The 22,029-nt window shown below is 43.0% G+C and overlaps 2 protein-coding genes across 3 annotated transcripts in view; one reads left to right on the top strand and one right to left on the bottom strand.

Moving 5' to 3' along the window:
• The window catches only part of SHTN1 (shootin 1), a 100,348-nt gene extending 96,119 nt beyond the window's left edge, over window positions 1-4,229 (top strand). For both annotated transcript variants that reach the window (XM_081328310.1, XM_081328309.1), the window contains one exon: window positions 113-4,229. In XM_081328310.1, coding sequence (XP_081184436.1) covers window positions 113-317 — 205 coding nt within the window. In that variant the 3' untranslated portion in view covers window positions 318-4,229. The remainder of the gene's footprint in view (window positions 1-112) is intronic.
• A 712-nt stretch (window positions 4,230-4,941) lies between these two features.
• The window catches only part of ENO4 (enolase 4), a gene marked incomplete at both ends in the record, with an annotated part of 38,125 nt that continues 21,037 nt past the window's right edge, over window positions 4,942-22,029 (bottom strand). Inside the window, 4 exons of the mRNA XM_081329941.1 lie at window positions 4,942-5,081; window positions 6,679-6,796; window positions 10,245-10,312; window positions 11,189-11,384. Coding sequence (XP_081186067.1) covers window positions 4,942-5,081; window positions 6,679-6,796; window positions 10,245-10,312; window positions 11,189-11,384 — 522 coding nt within the window. The remainder of the gene's footprint in view (window positions 5,082-6,678; window positions 6,797-10,244; window positions 10,313-11,188; window positions 11,385-22,029) is intronic.

Raw genomic sequence — 22,029 nt, 5'->3', positions numbered from 1 at the left:
CAGATTCATAAACTGTGGTTGTATATCAAACACGTGTTAAGACTAGCTGGTTGTTTATATTTAAAAAATCATGTAATATTCCCTTTGTGTTGTTTTTTTTTTAAAATTTTAGGTCATCCAGGAATGCAGGGCTTAAAAACAAGGTTGTTGATGCAGAAAAGCAAGCTGAATTCATGGTACTATTCAATCCAGAGAAAATCAAAGAACAAATGCCTAAAGTTATGGATCAAGGCAACAGGACTGAAAACAAGGGTCAACAGCTTCATAAAGACACTAGGATTGAAAAAACAAAAGAGAGCGACAGCTCTCTCTGTTAATTGATGTGCCGAAAGGCATTGACTATTTCTGGAACTCTGTTTTCAATGATTGTCAGTTGTTTTGTCTGTGAATATGGAAAAGGGCTATATTTTTTACTCATGTGTTTATATCGAATCCAAAGTCTTTACACCTCTTCCTCGTTTTTTTCCCTTCTAAATTATTATATGGTATTCACTTACTAGATTGTGCAAAATGTTAAACTTTATTTGAACTATATTATTTTATATAAGTACTTTATAGTTTGACCAAAAAGCCTGCTAAGCCTAATTTAAATAAATAAAACAAGCCTTAATTTGGAAATACATGGCATGCTCTTACACAACTGACATCCACAAAACAGTTTTTAGTGAATAGAAGACACAATTTATAAGAGTCACTCTTTAAAATCATCTTATAATTTGTGGACTGCCACTACAAAGTAAAAAAATAATAATAATTGTGCAATCTGGAATAGTAATGGTAATATATTCTACTAAACCTGAAGGAAATTTTGAGTAAATATTTTAACTGCATAAAAGTTAAAATAAATATCTGTGACTGCACTCTGTATCTTATTATTATGGTTAGTCACACAGCATTCAGATGTTTAGAGTGGATTTGGCGTGTTTATTCTCCTATTGAATTCTTCCCAAGGACCTAGGATAGGAGATGTTGTTTAATAATATTAACGGTTTATTATTGTATACACAACAATGTGAAATTGCTATCAGGCCTTTATTATTATAAATATAGTATATTAAATTATTATTTTTTGTTGCACAGTTCACCAGATGTTTAGATTGGATTTGGAATTTTTATCTACTTATTGAGTCCTTCTCAAGGACCTGGGATAGGGAGATGACGTTGTTTGATGGTATTAAATATATTGTTGTAGGATGTAAGCTATTGCGAGTAAAGCTGCCTTTTGACCGATGGTGATTTTGTCAATGTTAGTGGTGTTGTTTTGTTCCAGTTGTTTTAAGATTGCACCCAATTGGTACTACCTTTGCTTTTTTTGCTGCAGGTATTTATATTTTGTTATCTTCTCCAGTTCTTGCTCTTCTATTCTACTGTCTCCAAGTACTGCCACATCCACTAGCCAGGTTATTTTGTCTTTATTATCAACAGTTGTTAAATTTAGTATGTGATTATTACCTTTTTCCTCTGCAAGCAATAGGATACGAGTAATCAGTTCTAAAACAATCCTCCTATCTTTTTGGCCAGTTTGGGGCAGAGAGCTTAGATTTTTTTATTAGATCTTATGATCCCACCTTTATTACTTTGTAACTTAAAGCAAACCCCATTAGGTGCGCTGGGCTGAGAGAGAATGACAGATCCAAGATGACCCAGCCAGTTTTTCATGCCTAAGTAGGGACTAGAACTCGCAGATTTTTTATTATTATTTCTAGTCGGGTACCTTAAGCACGACTAGATCAAACTGGCTCTTATAGCTTTTGTATCTAAACTCTTCCTATATATCTCCACATGAAGTTTTTTCTGGGAGGGCATGCCAATTATTGGATTTCTAAGCCATACAAAAAAATTAAGAGGGAAGAACTGTTCCAGAGGCCACAGAATTATTGCAAGCATTTTAATAAATGCATCTAGGCATTTAGGAAGAACAGTACTTTGAAGAAGAAACATTGTTCGGTGATATTTATATATAAATATATTGTAACAGGGAGCCCAATAAAAGAGACATCTCGTATGAATCCAGAAGAAAATGCCATGTCTAAAAAGTGCCTACTTTCTACCTGAATACATTGTAAATTCTTACATTATGGCACCTTTTAAATAATTAACATATCTTGTTAATTGGTTTACAGAAATAGGTACGGACTTCAATAAATCCTAATTCTAAATAATCTGGTGTAGGATTTCAGGCTATATATTATAGGCAGAATGAAATTGAAGCATATCTCTAAAATAGATTTATGTGAGCACAAAACAAAATATGAATCTTCTATAGGAAACAACAGGATGTGATACAGAAAGATGGGGACAGCAACCAAATGTGGGGGTTGAAGAACAGCATGAGATCCTGAATCATAATTTTATAACTAGGAACTAGGCTTTATATTAGCCCACTGGGAAAGAATAAATGGGATTAGATGAGGCACTTAATCAAACTGGGAAACCTTTAGAGCTTTTTATATGCAAGATAGTCATCTTCTATAATAAACTTCTCTTCAGAATTTAGACTTAGTTTTTGAGTTATTCAATCCTTAACTTTCACCAGACAAGGTCTCCTCTAAGAAAAGCAGTGGGAATCATAGAACTATGCAATTTATAAAGCATTTCAGAGTAGCTGAAATATTTCTCTTATTAGAAAAAGAGTGACACTGATTGCTCAGCTAGGAAGGCAAGCATAAGGAAGGGAATATATATAGTTTCTTGCACATTTGTTTTCCTGCCTTTTATACAGTCTCTAGAGCAGGAATGTCCAACCTTGGCAATTTTAAGACCTGTGGACTTCAGCTCTCAATTTGGTTGAAGAACTCTGGGATTTAAAGTCCACAAGTCTTAAAGCTGCCACAAGTCTTAAAGCTTATATCTAGTTGCAGAAAAAAATGCTATAAATGCATATTTAATAATGGACTCTATTCATTAGTACTTGTTGGTATTGAACTGAGGCTAAAATCCACAGGATTTTTATATGAATGCTATATGCACAGTTTTTGTGGTCTTCAGCAATCAGAAAATAAACTTGACATTTTTGTTAATTTTGACGTAACTTAAGAAGATTACATGGCATTTATTCCTTATGTGTTTGTGGTTACTGTTTTTAACTAAACAGACTGCCAGTTACGTCTTGTTGATTTTGTCAACTACTTCCCAGCAGTATAAGGGATGCTATTTGAAATGGTTGGCTTAGACAGTGATGTTTGATTTGAATCCTTGTACATGGCCAAATTTGGAGTACACTTGCCTGGGATTGAATTCATATTGTCACATCCTGTGTAGTTATCTATATGTGTTGTATGTGTGTATGTATATGTGCCTTGCTCTGTTTCTACAATATTAAAATATATCAGTAATACACCTCCACATGAATTTCTACCTACAGTATTATTTCAGGTCATGGTAAGGAGAGTATGGAATATGCATTGGCCAAATGATGTTTACCTGGCCATTAGTAAGATCCCTGAGAGTAGCCAGTGGGTTCTTGTAGCTCAGCAGATGCATTGAATATGTCACCCTATTCAGGAAATAGACAAAATAGCTGATTTACTATATTTGGTCATCATTCATTTTTCTAATGCAAACATTGATAAATATGCAACAGGCTACCTTGAATGCAATTTTACAGTTTATTCACGTTTCTAAAACTATGCATTTCCAACATAATGGACAATTGTGATGAAACCTCAGCAGTTTTCAATTTAATATGGGTTTGAGTGCACTGTTAAGAACTTTCTGATAGGAAACAGTGATTAATAGTGAGGACTAAGGTTGAATCTAATTTATTAATTTGACTTGATATGTACATGTTTAATGCTTGACTTAAAAAAGAAACCATAAGTTTTGTATAGACTTCCATTTGGAGTTAAATTCCATGAAAATCAGATGGGTTTCTTCCTGAATGCATTCTTTGGGATGTATCACATGATTATTGATTATAACTATGACTTATGATCTATGATTTATGTTTGTACATTGAGAGCTTATGCACTGGAGACAAATTCCTTGTGTGTCTAATCACACTTGATCAATAAAGAATTCTACTCTATGATTTGAATGGTGAATGAATAATTTGTAAATGCGGAAAAATGTTTTTTTCCTGATTTTTGCATTTATATTAGTTTACTTATATTGAATTTAATATGATAATTTGTATATTTTTGGAATTATTGAAAATACAAACATTTTAAAAAGGCACATTTCTTCTCAAACCATTGTATGAAATATATTATTCTTTTGATGCTGCTTATTAAAAATGTCCTGGTTAAATATTGTGATTTGCTGTTTCTGTTGCAGTTGTTTTCATTCTTCACATAAAAATTTACAAGACGTTCAGAAAAATTGGGGAGTCACCATAAATTATATTATACTGCACTAGGAATCTCTACTAATTCTGCAAACCTCTAGTTGGTAGCCATAGTACTGGCTGGCCCAGAAACATTATTACTGATCTTAATTGTTCATATAATTTTAATATTCTAATAAAAATAGTTTCAATTAATATTTCAGATGGTTACTTTTTAATTGAAATAACACCAAAACAAAGACAATTATTAGAATGATACATATTTGGAACAAAGAATTTTATGATAAACCCCACATCGAGACTGGTTACTGTTCAAACAAGTACTTGTATTAGTCGAATTTAATGAATGCATATTTTATAATATGCATATAATCGGTTCTATAATATATACTGTTAGTTTCTCCTATCGAAAGAAATTTTACCAGAAGACACTCTTTATCTCTGCAGAACTGAGCATAGGAACAAATAGAATTGAAAGAAGGAAATATTCAGTCATTGACCAAATAAAACCAAAAATAAAATAACTTTTAATGACAATAAGAGAAATAAATTTACATTTTTATCACTGTTGCTATCTTGGGAAAGATGCAATGCATTCTCGAAAGAATTTCAGGGTCAGCTTGAATTAACCAATGACAAATCTGAAACATTAATTTCTAGACTACTACAGCTTGTGTACTCCCTGAAGGAGAATCAGTATAATCAATTTTTTCTTCTTCTTCCTCTTCTTCCTCTTCTTCCTCTTCCTCTTCTTCCTCTTCAGTAAGGTCAATGAATTCATACTCATCTCTTTCACCTGCAAAGGAATACACAACCAAATAACAAATATAGTGAAAAGAGCATCGAGTGTTTTAAATTCATGTTCACATTTTAAAGGAGAAAGTTTTTGGGTAACTTTAAATATCTCCTTTACCTCTGATTAGGTACATGCCACATTACATAAGTTTTGTTGTTGTTCCTGCCCATCGCTATGATAGACTGCAGTAGTAAATGGAAGATTTATCTGCATCTATTCCTGTTCCATTCATCAAGGAATGTAAATTTCAAGCTCATTTTTTACAAGAGGAAAATATGAATATTGAGTACAGTACAAATGTGCACGGGGCTCCATTCTAATATTAACACACGGGAAACACAAACATGTTCTAATTTTGGAAACAGTTTAATGAAATGTCTGCTTATCTGCTCGTATCTGCAAGTTAGAAGAGTTCTGCCCTATCCTTCGCCATGTATAAAAAGTAAGCAAAGGAAATAATTACACCCAGAGGTTTGTACGGTGCAAACAAGCACTGATCATTCCAATGACATTTTATGGAAAAGTGGCAAAACTATTAGAAGGAAAAAAATCCAAACATTTTAAATAAAATTATAAGAATATATGCTGTTTCTTTAAACCCTGTTTTTAAATGATCCAGAACAATGGATCAATGACAAAAATAAAGGGAGAACAGAGGAAATTGGCTCAAGCCAGACCTGCCAATTTGTGAAAAACAACCTGCTAACTGGTTGTGCTTTGTAGGGCAGTTCGGGGAGGACATATTTCAGTGTGACCAACAACAGGCTAAGTGAGGGTGCTGGGAGCTTTTTCTCTGAGATTGTAGAGATGATTTTTCAACAGCAAATGCATTGAGACTGCTGCTCCCAGAACCCTTACTTAGCTTGTTATTGGTCACACTGAAATGTGTCGTCCAATGCATCTAAACAACACCAGATTGGAGAATGCTACCCTACAAACCACAGCAGTTAGTACTTTGTTTTTTTATGGTCAAATTACCAGGACTGGCTTGAACCAGTTTTCTATGTTCTGGTTTTATTTTTGTCAATTAGCCCATTGTTGTGGATCAATTAAAAACAGGCTTCGAAGAAGCAGCATGTGCGTTTTAAAACAATTCAAACTAATAGTTTTAATTGAATTTTGCAGGGGCTGAACCTCTTGTATGCAGCTCATGTCACATCCCCCATTTTTACTATCTCCCTAGTGTCACCCCTCATAATACATGCAATTTAGATATAATATTGTCTGTGAATCTTTATATGGAAAACCATCGCATTTTAAAGCTTCCTCCACAACATCTGAATATTCATCTACGTAAGAATGTTCAGAAAACACTCTCCCTTGGTGATGATTTCAACCAATTAAGCATGTCGGAGAAAGAACTGTTGTGGCCCATTCCCTCCAAGAAATTTTACTTGAACATTCAGATAAATAGATAAATAACTCGTCATCGGGACAATATATCTCATGGCAAATGTCATCCTGGTTTTTTTTGCAACTGCTTATTTACAGTCTTTTGATTCCCTTTTCCTCCTGCAGAGTGATTTCAGTCACTTTCTCCAATCTTTGGGTTCTTATTCATTAAACACAGAAAACAAAGTAAGAAAGAGGTTCTTACAAAGCCTCCCATTCTTGCTTAATTCTTCCTCTATTGCAAGAAGTCGATTGTACTTGGCTATCCTCTCTCCACGGGAAAGACCTCCCAGTTTGATGAATTTGGTTCCCAGTCCAACAGCCTAAGACAAATAAATTCCTTTGAAAAGCCCATAGCTGAAAACTTTGGTAGTTTATTAATACTAAGCTGACGATGACTAAATAGGGGCTTTAATTACAGTCATGTATATTTCAACCCTACATGAAAGCTCATAATTAAAGAGCTGAATTTGTAACTGACAGTATCAATATTATTCTATGTAATCAATGTTTTGTTTAAAAAATAGTCTTTCATCTATTTCTATCTATTACTTTCTCTTTCTCTACTGTATGTACGTGTGTGTATTTCATTCTTGTGTTTTTCCTTTCACAGATTAATTACATTAAAGGATTTTTTAAAAATAGATATTAATACAAGATTTGCTTATTTGTCTCTTAAAGCAGCAAAAATCTCAGTTGAATTGTGACTGCAGTTTAATCATCAAACTCATATAACTTTTAAATTGCAACATTAGAGTAAATCTGATAAGTATAATGAAATAAAACCTGTCAAGTAAATTTCAAAATTAATGAATTTAAATCTTCAAAGAATTTTTTCTCAAATTTTATAGGTATTGTTTGAAACAGAAATAAAATTTTCGGTAATATATTCATTTTGACAGTGGCAATTCCTTTTAATATTGACAATTGCAAGCTTTTCCATTTTTCCAAATCCACTCTTATTTGATTCAATAATTTTGTATAATTATCTTCTTTTATCGTTGAACATCTTGCTGTTAAGTATATTCCCAGGTATTTAACCTTTTAAACTATTTGTAGTTCTATTTTTTCTGACCTTTTTTGTTGTTGTTTATCTGAAAGATTTTTTAACTATTACTTTAGCTTTTTCTCTGTTTATTTTCAGTCCTGCTATTTCTCCATACTGTTCTATCTTTCCCAGTAGTTTAGGAATCATCTCCAAGGGTTGTTCTAAAATAAATACCAAATCATCTGCAAATGCTTGTAATTTGTATGTTTAACCTTTTATTTCTAGTCCTTTAATTTCCGTATCTTGTCTAATATTTCTGTTTAGAACTTTCAAAGTTAAAATAGATAACAATGGAGATAATGGACATCCTTGCCTTGTACCTTTTCTTATCTCAAAGTTTTCTGTATAATCTTCATTCACAATGACTGTTTGTTTATTGTATATTGTTTTAATCATATTTATAAAGTTTTGTCCAAAGTCCATTATTTTTAATTGCTAAATCATAAATTTAAATAAAAGTTTATCAGTAGTCAAACAAACATTGCAGAAGGACACAGGAAAACACATAATCATAGACATGGAATGGCTAATGCAGAAATGGAAACTAGAATAGGCCCCTCTCTCCTATAAACGAGAGAGGAAAGAATATCCACAAAGAAAACAACATTCAATCAGATAGTTCTAGAGGTGCCATTATAATCTCAGTTACAGACCAACCAGGTTACCTTGCAAATCTATGACAACAGAAGGAATAGAAGACATTGGAGTGATAGAAAAGCTGTTAAGCAGTCTCTGAGCCAGCTGCTCTGCTGCGAGTATACTCAGATTGATTTATTACATGCAGAGTGGTTGCCAGCAAGAAGGCAATGTATGTGAATTTTGTTATCCTTGAAGCAGTCCATAATTCCCTCAATGCTTTTTAGAATGATGCACTTCCTGAGAAGTTTTTCAATATTTCCAATATGTGTCTTCTGCTTAGGGAAGCTGCACCCACTCCTGGTTCAGTCTCTCCATGAGGGAACTATTGCTTTAAATCCAAGTGGCAACAGACCTCATACTGATAAGTTTGAAGCAGGGGCAGCTGAATCGACCTTGAGAAAATAGAGAAGTGATCCACAGAATTAGCCACACTCACTGATTCTGCTGAGGCCATGCCAGAAGAAATGTTGTTGGACTTTAACGATGTATTGCCAGGGTATTAATTTATCATGGTGGGCACATTTACAAATGCAACTTAGATAAGATAAAGATGCTAAACTGTATGGATTTTACAAGGAGCAACTTTGTTTGATAAGATATTATTAACTTCTGATGAGAAACTAATTAAGAAAATTTATAATTTTCTATTAACTTTGAAACTGGAAAGCGAACAAGTTAAAGAAACAATGATAAGATGGGTAAAAGTTTTTGGATACAATATAGAATTAGAAAAATGGCAACATTTGTGGGGGGAAAATATAAACTGACAATGTAAACCTCTTATAAAGAAAATTTATATAAAATGTTTTATAGATGGCACTTGCCACCAGCAAGACTAAATGTTTAAAAACATGTCATATAGATGTTGGAAATGCAAACATAAGTCAGGCACTTATTACCATGTTTGGTGGACATGTACCAAAAAAGATACATGCTTGGCTAGAAAAGATGTTGGGAGAATACGTAGATTTTAAACCTGAACTTTTTAAATTAGGTATAATGCCAGAAAAGACTGATAAACAAAGCATATATTTGATTTTGCATGTTACAACAGTGACAAGAATTATATTTGTGTAGTATTGGAAAAATGAAGCAATAACATCAGATGAAGAAATAATTTAAAAAATATTAGAATGTGCGGAGATGGATAGACTGACTAGGCTGAAAGAAAAAGAAGAAACGGAATATTATCAAACTTGGGGTTTATTTTATCGATGGCTAGAGGAAAGAATAAAGGATTAGGAACTAAATATAGCAAATGTAAACTCAGACAGCATATTTGTTGAATAAATACTATTGAATGTATGGGAAAAAATCAATAAAAATCTTAAAAAAAAATAAAATGCAGGGGGAGGAAAATAAAAAAACAGAAAAATAAATAAATAAAAATGAAATAAAACCTGGCTTCTAACAGATAATTTACCTGTTTCCTACATGTAAGCAGAAGTTATCAACTAACTATCAGGAGGAGACAGAACAAAGGAAGAAAAAAAGCACCATTGTAACTTAACAGTCTGGATATTACTAGGCTGCCCAATTTGGGGGAGAAAATAGTTCAGGTATTTCTAACAGAGTAGTCAGCATTGCTGTAGTAAGTAAGGAGAAGAGATAGGAAGCTGAAGCAGATGTAAAAGGAATCCCAGATGACTACAGTAGGAGGGATCTGGGAGACTGCAGGAGGCAGAAGAGAATAAATGAAGGACTGGTGAAAGAAAATTGACACATTAATTTAAGTAAGTCATCATTTCAAGTGACATCCTCTATGTAATTATACTTTAATACAAAGAAATCAACTGCAATCCATTAAGACAAGAAAATACTGTTGCTGCCCTACGTTTGAATAATTTACTCAACTTTTCCTTAAAAATGTCAGCAAGAGACCCTACATATTTGCAGTATGCTTCTCTTGCCTACTATTTGCTGTTTTGGCCTTGAATGTTCAAAGATTATCTCTTTAAAAGGCAACTTTCTTGAAAAAGCCAATTTCCTCAAAGGTTATATGTCTCTCCACTAGATAAACATTTCTCCTACGAAGCAGATGAAAATAAAAAGCTTTGGGCAATTGAAGAGTTTTCCATACATACCAGGTCTGCAAGGCTATCATCAGAAGATTCTCCATCTGGACTTCCTAAGATGGAAAGGTGCCTCCAACCTGTATTGAATGCAAGGGCTTTTAATTTCATTACAAATCTATAGCTTGAAAAACATCTCTGTCTTAATTGTAAAATTACTGGAAAGTCTTATAGCATCTTCCAGAGTTAGTAATTTATTATAAATTTAAATTTTGTGGACTAATAAAAAGATGCTAGTCCAGAAAAGTTTCAGTTTCATTAAACAGATAATTCCTTAAAGACTAAATTTATCATAGTTTTGCTGTAGCAAACTAACATAGCTGTCCTTCTGGAAATACACAATTATTTGCTTATTTAGCAAACATTTTTTTTATTCTATTGCAATCTAGTTTTGTTTTATTACGACATTTATATTGTACAAAATCATCTGCGCACAGCCCAAGCAGTGTTGAACATTTACATCTATTTAAATTTAATCATTCTGTATTGGATTGTGAGCAAACTCTAGCAAAGCTAAAATATTACTTGCTTTTAACACTCCCCATAACTGTTACAGTAGAGACAATCACTTTAGAAGTATATTGAAAATAAAAGTAGTGAATCTTTTCCTGTTGAATACAGTTTTTTTTGTTTTCTTTAAATGAACAATTCTAGCTGATATAAATAAAAATCTGAATGTTAACATTTTAAAATCTTTGTTACATTTTGAAGTCCATGAAGAATGATGGGAAATATGTGACACAAACCAATACTACAAGAGATACATGAAATTTTCTATACTATTTGAAACTGAATTATATCTAAACATTCAAATTACATATTTTAAAATGATCCCCAATTGTCAATCCATAATGAAATCAAATTTTGATTTTTAATTATTAAATATTTTACTAAATATAAAAAGTTCTATATTTTTACAGGTACTATTGAATTTTGATATACAGTTCTTTCCTCACCCTCTAACCGCTGGGTCATTTGTACAAGGTCCAAAATTTTAGCTTCATTGATATGTTTTAAGACAAGACCACTGCATTTTGGCATATTGCTTTTTTTAGAACCCAGAAGTTTAGTCAAATTCTTGCATGAGTCTTCTGCAATTAAATAACATTTAGAACCCAAAACATTGCACAGATGGATCCATTGTTGGCGGTCCTGTAAAGATAGCAAATAATGAATGGAATGGAATGGAATGGAATGGAATGGAATGGAATAGAATAGAATAGAATATTCTTTATTGGCCAAGAGTGATTGGACACATAAGGAATTTGTTTCAAGCATTAGCTATAAACAAGAAGGCAAAGTACTGCCAGAATTCTTTTTCTTAAAAAATGAGACACTTTTAACATTAACATCAGTAAATTCAGTACTAGAATGAATAAAGCTGCATAATAAAAACCTTAAATTTATCTAGAAGCCTTAACAGAAGGGCTGATATCCAGCCTTTTGCTCAGCCCCGCTAAGCAGCTGTGGACTACGTTCTCCCTTTTTTGACCATTCACTTGGTAGCATCTCTTTGCCCCGTCTTCCAATGTCTTTCCCACATACTATTACAGCTACTCTACAATTTCATCCCTCCAACCCCTGGCAAAACAGTAATAAGACCTCTTAGTTTTGTCTAAACTAAACTGACCTATACCCTTGCTTCAGGCCGCCTCTTATGGCGACGGCGTCTTCGGACCGCTTGGGTGGCGAAGAGGACGACCGGGAGTTATCTTACCGGAGCAAGGACGACATGGGGCTCCTGCATTGTGTATCATCTTTGGACTGCTCTTGCAGTGACGCCGGTGATTTAGACTATTTTTATTCTGGCCTGCCTACCCTCCTTGCCTTGGACACACTTTTTACCATTTGCCTGCCTATCCTCTCCCCTCTCCCTTTGGACTTTCGACATACCTGGGTATCGGCCACGGTGGGAGAGTGGCTGGACTTCTCCATTTGCAACCTCATAGAGGTGGGAGCTCTATGGGGTCTGCCTACCCAGAGGATACCTGGTCCACCCCCAGGAACGGAGTCTCTACCCGTTGTGAGAGAACAGGCTGCGGCCTGTCTTGGGGGCCACCCAACTGAGTGGCAGTGAAGTTGGGTGGGGATCCAGACTTCTGTCATGTTCAATCCTCCCATGGACAACTCAGGGATGCCTATCCTGGACTGTTTGGACTTTTTATACTTATGCGGCAATATACGAGCACGCGTTTGTACGCCCTCAGGGGTGCCCCCCTCTCCTGGGTGTGACCTGCCTCCTTAAACGTTGATAACCTTGATGACGGGCCCGAGTTTTTGGTCTCTGAGAGATGGCTGGGCAGGGGCAGGGGCTGTTCATGTAAATCTAGAAAGCCTCTGATTATTTTTTTATCCAAATTTTTTATAGGGCTAGGGAGCGGGGTGGGAGATACCGGTTGTTTGGCTATGGGGGGTGGCCGATCTACCATGGTTCAGACCAGCCTTGGGTCTGATAGCACGGGGGGAGAACGGGGTGGCGTTGTCGCCGGGGCTCATGAGCGGGTCGTGGGATTATCAATTCCCACGACGGGGAATGGCAGCAGGCGGATAGACAGGGGGCCGTATCACTACCGGGAGGGCCGTCCCCGCTATTTGCAAGCGGTGAGGCGCTCCGACCCTCTGCTTCTTCCCCGAGATCCCGGGAGCGAGGATGTGCAGCCTCCTGAGCTCCGGCTGGTGTACCTGAATGCCAGGTCCGTGGTTAATAAAGCTCCCCTCATTAGGGATTTAGTTGAGGGTGAGCATGCGGACCTGGCTTGCATCACGGAGACTTGGTTGGGCCCAGAGGGTGGGGTCCCTTTGGTTGACCTCTGCCCACCAGGCTTCCGGGTGCTACACCGGCCACGAGCTCATGGTAGGGGTGGGGGAGTGGCGGTTACCATTAGGGAGACCTTATGCCCGCGGGAGGCCACCGTTTCTCAGATAGTCGGGTGTGAGTCTCTCTTTATGAGATTTGGTCCTGGGGCGCAGTTGGGCTTGCTGCTGGTGTACATTTCGCCCAGTCACACAGCGGCAGCCCTGCCCGAGCTGCTCGATATCCTCTCGGGCTTGGTGGTTGAGTTTCCCAAACTTATAGTTTTGGGAGACTTCAATCTACCATCCCTGGGAGGTTCATCGGAGCTAGCTCGGGAGTTCATGGCTTCCATGGCGGCCATGGACCTGACGCAAGTAATTTCAGAGCCAACTCATGAGGGAGGCCACACCCTTGACCTGATTTTTTTATCTAGACGGTGGTTGGATGATCTAGGTGGGGGCTCTCCATTTATTATGCCCCTGTCATGGGCCGATCATCATCTCCTGCGGCTGGTCTTCCGTTTTGCCACCCCCCGCCGTGGGGGCACGGAGCCAATTAGATGGTACCGCCCCAGACGCTTAATGGATCCTGATAGATTCCAAGCGGCGCTGGGGTCCCCACCTGCCTCCACTGCTCACAGCTCGGCGGATGCCTTAGTGGAAGCCTGGGAAAGGGCAGCCACTGAGGCACTTGACCGGGTTGTACCCTTGCGGCCCCTGACCCGGCGCAGATCCCAGCGAGCTCCATGGTTTTCCGCGGAGCTCCGGGAGATGAAGCGTCGGAAACGGGGCCTAGAGAGCTGCTGGAGGTCTAGCCGATCCGAACCCGACCGGTTGCGGTTAAGAACCTACATTAGGTCTTATCTCGCAGCGATGAGGGTGGCGAGGTGCAATTACTTCTCCACCCTCATCGCGTCCGCAGATAATCGCCCGGCCGCCTTGTTTAGGGTGACTCGCTCACTTCTTAATCAGGAGGTGAGGGAGGATCCCTTGCAGGGTCGTGCCGAGGAATTTAGCCAACATCTGTCGGATAAAATCGCTCGGATTCGGACCGGTTTGGACTCCAGCTGGGCAGAGTCAGGCGATCAGGACACGGGCGGTCTTGTCAATGTTACCTGGGAAGAGTTTGATTCTGTGACCCCTGATGAAGTGGACAGGATTATGGGGAGGCTGAGCTCCTCCACATGTGTTCTGAACCAGCCCTCTTCTCGCAACCCCTAATTAAAAGAAGAGTCTGGAAAGCGTCCAAGGCTAAAAGGCTTCTGCCAAGATTTAATTACGCAGTTAACAAAAACACAAGAGCTTGTCTTCTCAAGCGGAAAAGTTGCTTTCAGCAACCAGCCCCTCCCCAAACACTTCTTTTATAGAGAGCTCAGGGCGTGGTCTCCCTGTGCCTCCTCCCGAGGAGTCCCATAGTCTTTCTTTGTTTGTCCCTGCTCGTCTGCCTCCTGCGTCGGGCGTCCTTGAACAGGGCCAGCTGTGGGTCATCAACCTCCGCACTCTCGGGCTCACACAGCTGAGAAGAGGTCCCCGGCTGAGGACTCTGCAAAGCCTCCAAATCATCATCAGCCGGTTCGTTTCCCTCCTCCCCCACATCTGAGTCCTCCGATACATCGGAGCCGGCTGTCGGACCCACAGGCTGGCCCTGAGTCACAACACTATCCCGCACCGCAGGGCCCTTCCCCCGGGTCTGCCGATCCGGATGCGGTCGGGATGGGAACTGTTCGTGAAAAGCAGTCACCAACGCAGGGGCATGAACGGCGGTCGCGTCTTCCCATGTGAAGTCCTCCGGCCCGTACCCTTTCCACTCGATCAGGTACTGGAAGCGACCTTTCAGCCAGCGGGAATCCCTGATGCTGGCGACCTCGTACTCGGGGGTGCTGTCTCCATCACGAGTTCCTGATGGTGGAGGTTCCGCCTGGCGAAGTGGACAGGCCGGTCGTTCGGGGACCAGCAAGGACCGATGGAAGACGGGGTGCACGCGCAGGGAACGTGGCAGAGTTAAACGATAGGCGACCGGGTTGATGACGGCCTCGACTGGGAACGGTCCAAGGTAACGGTGGTCCAGCTTCCTCGCCGGCCGAGTGGATGGCAGGTTCCTGGTGGACAGCCAGACCCGATCCCCCACCGATAGTGGAGGCGTATCCCTTCTCGACCGATCGGCGAACCTCTTGTAGTCGGCCTTGGCCTTCTCCAGCTGCCGTCGCACCAACCGATGGATTGCCTGTAACTCCGCCATGAATTCGTTCGCTGCCGGCTCCGGTGAGTCCACGGGAGAAAGGGGGAAAAACCGGGGGTGATAACCCACGTTGGCCAAGAACGGTGTCATCTGCGTGGAGGTGTGCTGCGAGTTGTTAAAGGCAAACTCGGCTATGGCCAAGTAGTCCACCCAATTGTCCTGCTGCAGGTTAACGTAGCAGCGCAGATACTGCTCTAAAATGCCGATGACCTTCTCGGTACCCCCGTCGGTCTGAGGATGATGCGCGGACGAGAGGCAAACCTTAATGTCCAACGCCCGCATCAACTCCTGCCAGAAGCGGGCTGTAAACTGGGCCCCCCTATCGGAGACGACTCTATCGGGAAGGCCGTGCAGCCGGAACACCTGTTGGATGAACATGCGACTAGTGGCGCGAGCTGACGGTAAGCCGCGACAGGGGATGAAGTGCGCCATCTTGGTCAACATGTCCACCACCACAAACACTGTCGTGAAGCCGGAGGATGGGGGTAGATCCGTCAGAAAGTCCATGGACACAGCCCCCCAGGGTCTCTTGGGCGTTGGCAAAGGCTGCAGTAAACCAGGCGGGGCCCCTGTCGCTGACTTGGCCTGCCTGCATGGGACGCAGGAGGTGACATAAGACTGGACATCGTGTCGGACTCGGGGCCACCAGAAGGTACGGGAGACCAGGTTCAGAGTCTTGAACAGGCCAAAATGCCCCGCAGCCGGGTTATCATGACATTGGCTGAGGACGAGTCCCCTGAGTGGCCCTCCTGGAACATAGAGCCGGTCACGATAATACAGGAGTCCATCCGTGACCGACCAAGGCGAATCTGGCCCCACCTCTTCCTTCCGCTGAGCCACCCACGCCTCCTGCTGCTGCGCCTCCCGGATCCGAGCCCGTATATCCACCGGCTCCCGTACCGCAGCAAAAGACTCGACGGGGATCACTGTCCTGGGCGGAAGCTTGTCTTCCACTCGGGTGTACTCGGGCTTCCTGGACAGAGCATCCGCTCTCTGGTTGTGCCCGCTTGGTATGTACCGCACCCGGAAGTCAAACCTCGCAAAGAAGAGGGACCACCGGATCTGGCGTTGGTTCAAATTCCGAGCGGTCTGCAGGCTTTCCAGATTCTTGTGGTCCGTCCGGACCTCGATCTGATGCCGCGCCCCCTCCAAATGATGCCTCCAAGCCTCGAACGCTGCCTTGATGGCCAGCAGCTCCTTCTCCCAGATGGTATAGTTGCGCTCCGAGGGGTTCAATTTCCGAGAGTGATACGCGCAAGGGAAAAGGGTACCGTTGGGCGTCGCTGCCTGGAGTAACACGGCCCCAATGGCATTGTCGGAGGCGTCCGCCTCCACGACAAACGGCCGTTGCGGGTCAGGATGCTTCAAGATGGGCTCCTTCATGAAGGCGTCCTTCAAAGCTTGGAACGCCTGTTGTTCGGGGGCGTTCCACTGGAACCGAGTCTTCTTCTGCAGGAGCCGGGTGAGGGGGGCTGTCAAGGCAGCAAAGCCAGGGATGAATGTCCGATAGTAGTTGGCAAATCCAAGAAGTCGCTGAACATCCTTCACGCGACGCGGGGGTTGCCAACTCTGCAACGACTCAACTTTACTTGGATCCATGGCGATGCCCTCAGGAGAAATGCGGTGGCCCAAGAAATCAATGGTCACCTGGTAGAACTGGCACTTCTCCAACTTGGCAAACAGCCGATGTTTCCGGAGGCGCTGCAGGACCTGACGGAGATGCTGATAATGCACTTCACGCGACGGGGAGTAAATCAGGATGTCGTCCAGGTAAATCACAACAAACTGGTCCAACAGATCCCGAAAGATGTCGTTCATAAAATGCTGAAACACAGCGGGGGCGTTGGTCAGGCCAAACGGCATCACCGTGTACTCGAAATGTCCATAGCGAGTACCAAACGCCGTCTTCCACTCATCACCCGGCCGAACCCTGACGAGGTTGTAAGCTCCACGCAGGTCCAGTTTCGTGAAGATCTTAGCCTCCCGGAGTCGGTCCAAGAGCTCGGGGATGAGGGGCAGCGGGTAGCGGTTACGCACCGTGATGGCATTGAGTTTCCGGTAGTCACAGCAAAGCCGTAACTCGCCCGACTTCTTTTTGACGAAGAGCACGGGCGCAGACACTGGCGAGGACGAGGGCCGGATGAATCCACGAGCCAAGTTCTTTGTCAGGAAGTCCCGCAATGCAGCCAACTCGGGCTCCGACATGGAGTACAAACGCCCCACTGGGAGAGGCGCATCAGGGACTAGGTCAATGGAGCAGTCGTAGGGCCTGTGCGGGGGTAATTGGTCCGCCTCTGACTCGCTGAACACGTCAGCAAAGTCGGACAGTACGGGAGGCAAGGAAACCCCTGAGGAACCCTCCACCTGGCCGGCACAGATATGGCGGGTGTGGTCCACGCACTGCAAACATGGGAAGGTGACCAAGTTCTGAGACCAATAGATCTGTGGATCATGCGCCCGGAGCCACGCCAGTCCCAAGACCACGGGGAAGTGCAGATCCGAAGTGACGTAAAACTGAATGGCCTCCACATGGGTACTGATGGCCATACACACGGTTTGCGTGGCGGCCGTGATAGGCCCGGACAGGAGCACTCGACCATCGATGGTCTCCACAAGCATGGGCGGATCCACCGGACACTGGGGAACAGCCCATTTGGCCACAAAGGTCGAATCCATAAAGTTAGTGGTAGCCCCAGAGTCAATTAAGGCATGGACCGGAATCCCCTCTGGCTTGCCAGGAAGGATCAGTCGTGCCTCCAAAATCAAATGCCGTGGAGGTTCACAGGCACCGTCGGAACGGCGTCGCTCGGCGTGATCGTTGTGGGTCGCCCGATCTTTCACACCGTCTAGATCGGGCTCGGGCCGTTTCCCGATAGCAAAGCAGGGGACTTTCTCGGGGCAGGCTTGGTCACTGACGCCCGCTGACGCTTCTTCGGGCAAGAAGCAGCCAAATGTCCAGGGTCCCCACAGTAAAAACACAACCCCTCCGATCGTCGTCTGTCCATTTCCGTCACCGATAGACGGGACCTGGCGGCACCCAGCTCCATTGGCTCCTCCCTCTGGACTGGGGGCTCACGCACAACAGGGGCGGCAGGGGTCTGTGGGGTGGCACGGCGACTCTTACGCTGCTGCAGCCGGGCATCGATCCGCAGACAAAGATGGATCAGCCCATTCAGGTCTGAGGGAATGTCCACGCGGGCCAGCTCATCCAACATCTCCTCTGACAAGCCATCCTGAAAGGCATCCACGAGCGCAGCCTCATTCCAGGCGGAATCCTGGCTAAGCAGCCGGAAATCGCTGATATAGGCCTGTAGGGGGCGCAGACCCTGCCTCAAAGCTTTCAGACGTCGGGTGGCGGTCTGCGCCTTAATCGGGTCCTCGTACATGAGGCGCATATGGTCACAAAACCCCCCAAAGTTATCCAACAAAGGGCTAGGCTGTGCCAACAGAGGCGTGCCCCAACGAGCTGCATCTCCCGACAGAAGGCTCAACACGAATCCCACCTTATCTCGGTCAGTGGGGAAATCAGCTGCTCTCACGCTGATATAAAGCTGGCATTGTCCCAGGAAGGCAGGAAACAGTTCTGGTTTACCAGCAAATTTATCCGGCATAGCTATCTGACATTTCCTCCTGGGTGGGGGGGCAGCATGTACCTGAGCCTGCAGTTGTGCCACCTGAGTGGCCAGCAAGGTGAGTTGCTGGTTGAGCTGGGCATTCTCGGCAAGAAGCTGCTCCATCGTAGTATTAAGGGGTGGGTGGCTGAAAGCAAACTGTTCTGAACCAGCCCTCTTCTCGCAACCCCTAATTAAAAGAAGAGTCTGGAAAGCGTCCAAGGCTAAAAGGCTTCTGCCAAGATTTAATTACGCAGTTAACAAAAACACAAGAGCTTGTCTTCTCAAGCGGAAAAGTTGCTTTCAGCAACCAGCCCCTCCCCAAACACTTCTTTTATAGAGAGCTCAGGGCGTGGTCTCCCTGTGCCTCCTCCCGAGGAGTCCCATAGTCTTTCTTTGTTTGTCCCTGCTCGTCTGCCTCCTGCGTCGGGCGTCCTTGAACAGGGCCAGCTGTGGGTCATCATCCTCCGCACTCTCGGGCTCACACAGCTGAGAAGAGGTCCCCGGCTGAGGACTCTGCAAAGCCTCCAAATCATCATCAGCCGGTTCGTTTCCCTCCTCCCCCACATCTGAGTCCTCCGATACATCGGAGCCGGCTGTCGGACCCACAGGCTGGCCCTGAGTCACAACAACATGTTTGTTGGACCCGTGCCCTTCCTGGCTGGTTTATGCAGCTAGGGAGAGGACACGAGGCTGGCTCCAGGCGGTTATATCTGCTTCTTTGAGTGAGGGTTATTTCCCCACCGTCTTGAAGGAGGCGGTGGTGAGACCTCTCCTCAAGAAGCCTGCCTTGGACCCAGCTGTTTTGAACAACTTTCGTCCAGTCTCCAACCTTCGCTTTCTTGCGAAGGTTGTCGAGAGTGTGGTGGCGCATCAGCTCCCTCTGGTCCTGGATGAAGCGGATTATCTGGACCCCTACCAATCGGGTTTCAGGCCCGGGTACAGCACGGAGACGGCATTGGTCGCTCTGGTGAATGATCTCTGGAGGGCTCGGGATAGGGGATATTCCTCTGTCCTAGTCCTATTAGACCTCTCGGCGGCTTTCGATACCATCGACCATGGTATCCTGCTGCGGCGTCTCAGGGGATTGGGAGTGGGAGGCACAGTTCTTCAGTGGTTCTCCTCCTATCTCCTGGGACGCTCGCAGTCGGTGTTGGCAGGGGGGAAGAGATCGGCCCCTAGGTCTCTCGTTTGTGGAGTTCCTCAGGGGTCGGTTCTCTCGCCTCTCCTGTTCAACATCTACATGAAACCGCTGGGTGAGATCATTCGTGGTTTTGGAGTTGGGTATCATCAATATGCTGATGATACCCAACTTTTCTTTTCGACCCCAAACCACCCCAGTGATGCCCTCGCTGTGATGTCCCGTTGCCTGGAGGCGGTTCGGGTCTGGATGGGGAGGAACAGACTTCAACTCAACCCTGACAAGACTGAGTGGCTGTACATTCCGGCATCCCGGGACATTCAAAATGTTCCATCTCTTTCTATGGGGGGTGAGCTCTTACCCCCCGTGGATAGGGCTCGCAACTTGGGAGTCCTCCTAGATTCACGGCCTACCTTGGAAGATCATATAGTGGCCGTGACTAGGGGGGCTTTCGCCCAGGTTCGCCTGGTGCGCCAGTTGCGGCCCTATCTGAACCGGGATGCCCTGTGTACGGTCACTCATGCGCTCGTGACCTCTCGCCTTGACTACTGTAATGCTCTCTACATGGGGCTTCCCTTGAAGACCACTCGGAGGCTCCAACTGGTACAGAATGCGGCCGCGAGAGTTGTCTTGGGAGTTTCCCGGTACTCCCATGTTACACCTTTGCTCCGCGAGCTGCATTGGTTACCAGTTGTCTTTCGGGTGAGGTTCAAGGTTTTGGTTACGATCTTTAAGTCCCTACATGGCATGGGTCCGGGATACCTCAGGGACCACCTGCTGCCGGCATCAACTCCCCTCCGCCCTGTGCGTTCCCACAGAGAGGGCCTCCTCAGGGTGCCGCCAGTCAAGGAATGCCGACTGGTGGCCCCCAGGGGGAGGGCCTTCTCTGTGGGCGCTCCGGCATTATGGAACCAACTGCCGGTAGAGCTCCGGACGGCATCAGACCTCCGAACTTTCCGTCGTGGCCTGAAGACCCACCTATTTGAAATGGCTGGTCTGGCCTGACGGGGGATTATGGGTTTTAATTTGTTGTTTTAGATTTGTATTACTGTTTTAATTGGGCATGGGTTTAATCTTTTTTAATTTTTGTATTGTCTTTTTTATATATGCCCTGTGAACCGCCCTGAGTCCCTACCAAGGAGAAGGGCGGTATACAAATTAAATAAAACTTAAACTTAAACTTAAATTTTAGCAGTTTATATTAAGAAGGAATCAGAGATAATTCTGTTAGGGAAGTTTAACTAACAAGTAAACATTGTGGCATGGATCAGAAGCAAAGTTAGTTAAGGTGGTAACCTAGAAACCAGGAGTTTCATCCTAGGCATGAAAGCCTGCTGGGAGACATTGTGCCAATCAATCTCTCTAAGCCCAACACATCTTACAGGGCTGTTATGGGGAAAACAGGAAGTGGAAGTATTACGTATGTTCGCCATCTTGAGTTACTTGTAAAGTAATAATACCTTGATATTAATAAGTAATAAAGTAATAAAATGAGATAAAAATCAAATTAATAAATATTTCACATTATAAAATAAGGAGATATAAAAAACCCTAGTTATGAATAACATTCTTAGGTCTTACAATATTATAACCATAGTCAATGTGAGATATCAGCATAAGCAATACGTACATATCTTATGGCTTATACTTCCTAAAATACCAGCTAAACAAAATTCAAAAAGGCCCTTTAACAACTGTAATTCTATGTGTAAATGATTAGAAAATGATGTTTTAAATCCAGTTTACATACATTGGTAAACAGTTATTCAGGATGAAACTACTGTTGTTTCCCTCAAATCTCACAAAGAAGAGCAGGTATCAAACTGAACAAGGTAAGAGGAGCTTATATACATTAAACTAAGAACTAAACTAGATAAATGAGTCATTTAAATTATTTTTAAATCGATGGAAATTAAGTACAATGCTGTAAAATCCATTTCAGTTAGATTTAAGACTAGTCCAGTGTTACTGTTGGAGAAAGAAGCTCAGTGTAATTTCCTTCATCTATGTCTT

Source organism: Vipera berus (assembly GCF_964194415.1).
Source record: "Vipera berus genome assembly, chromosome: 5".
Lineage (NCBI taxonomy): Eukaryota > Metazoa > Chordata > Lepidosauria > Squamata > Viperidae > Vipera > Vipera berus.
Note: the sequence above shows the minus strand (reverse complement) of the source record. Positions and strands in the feature narration are given on the sequence as shown.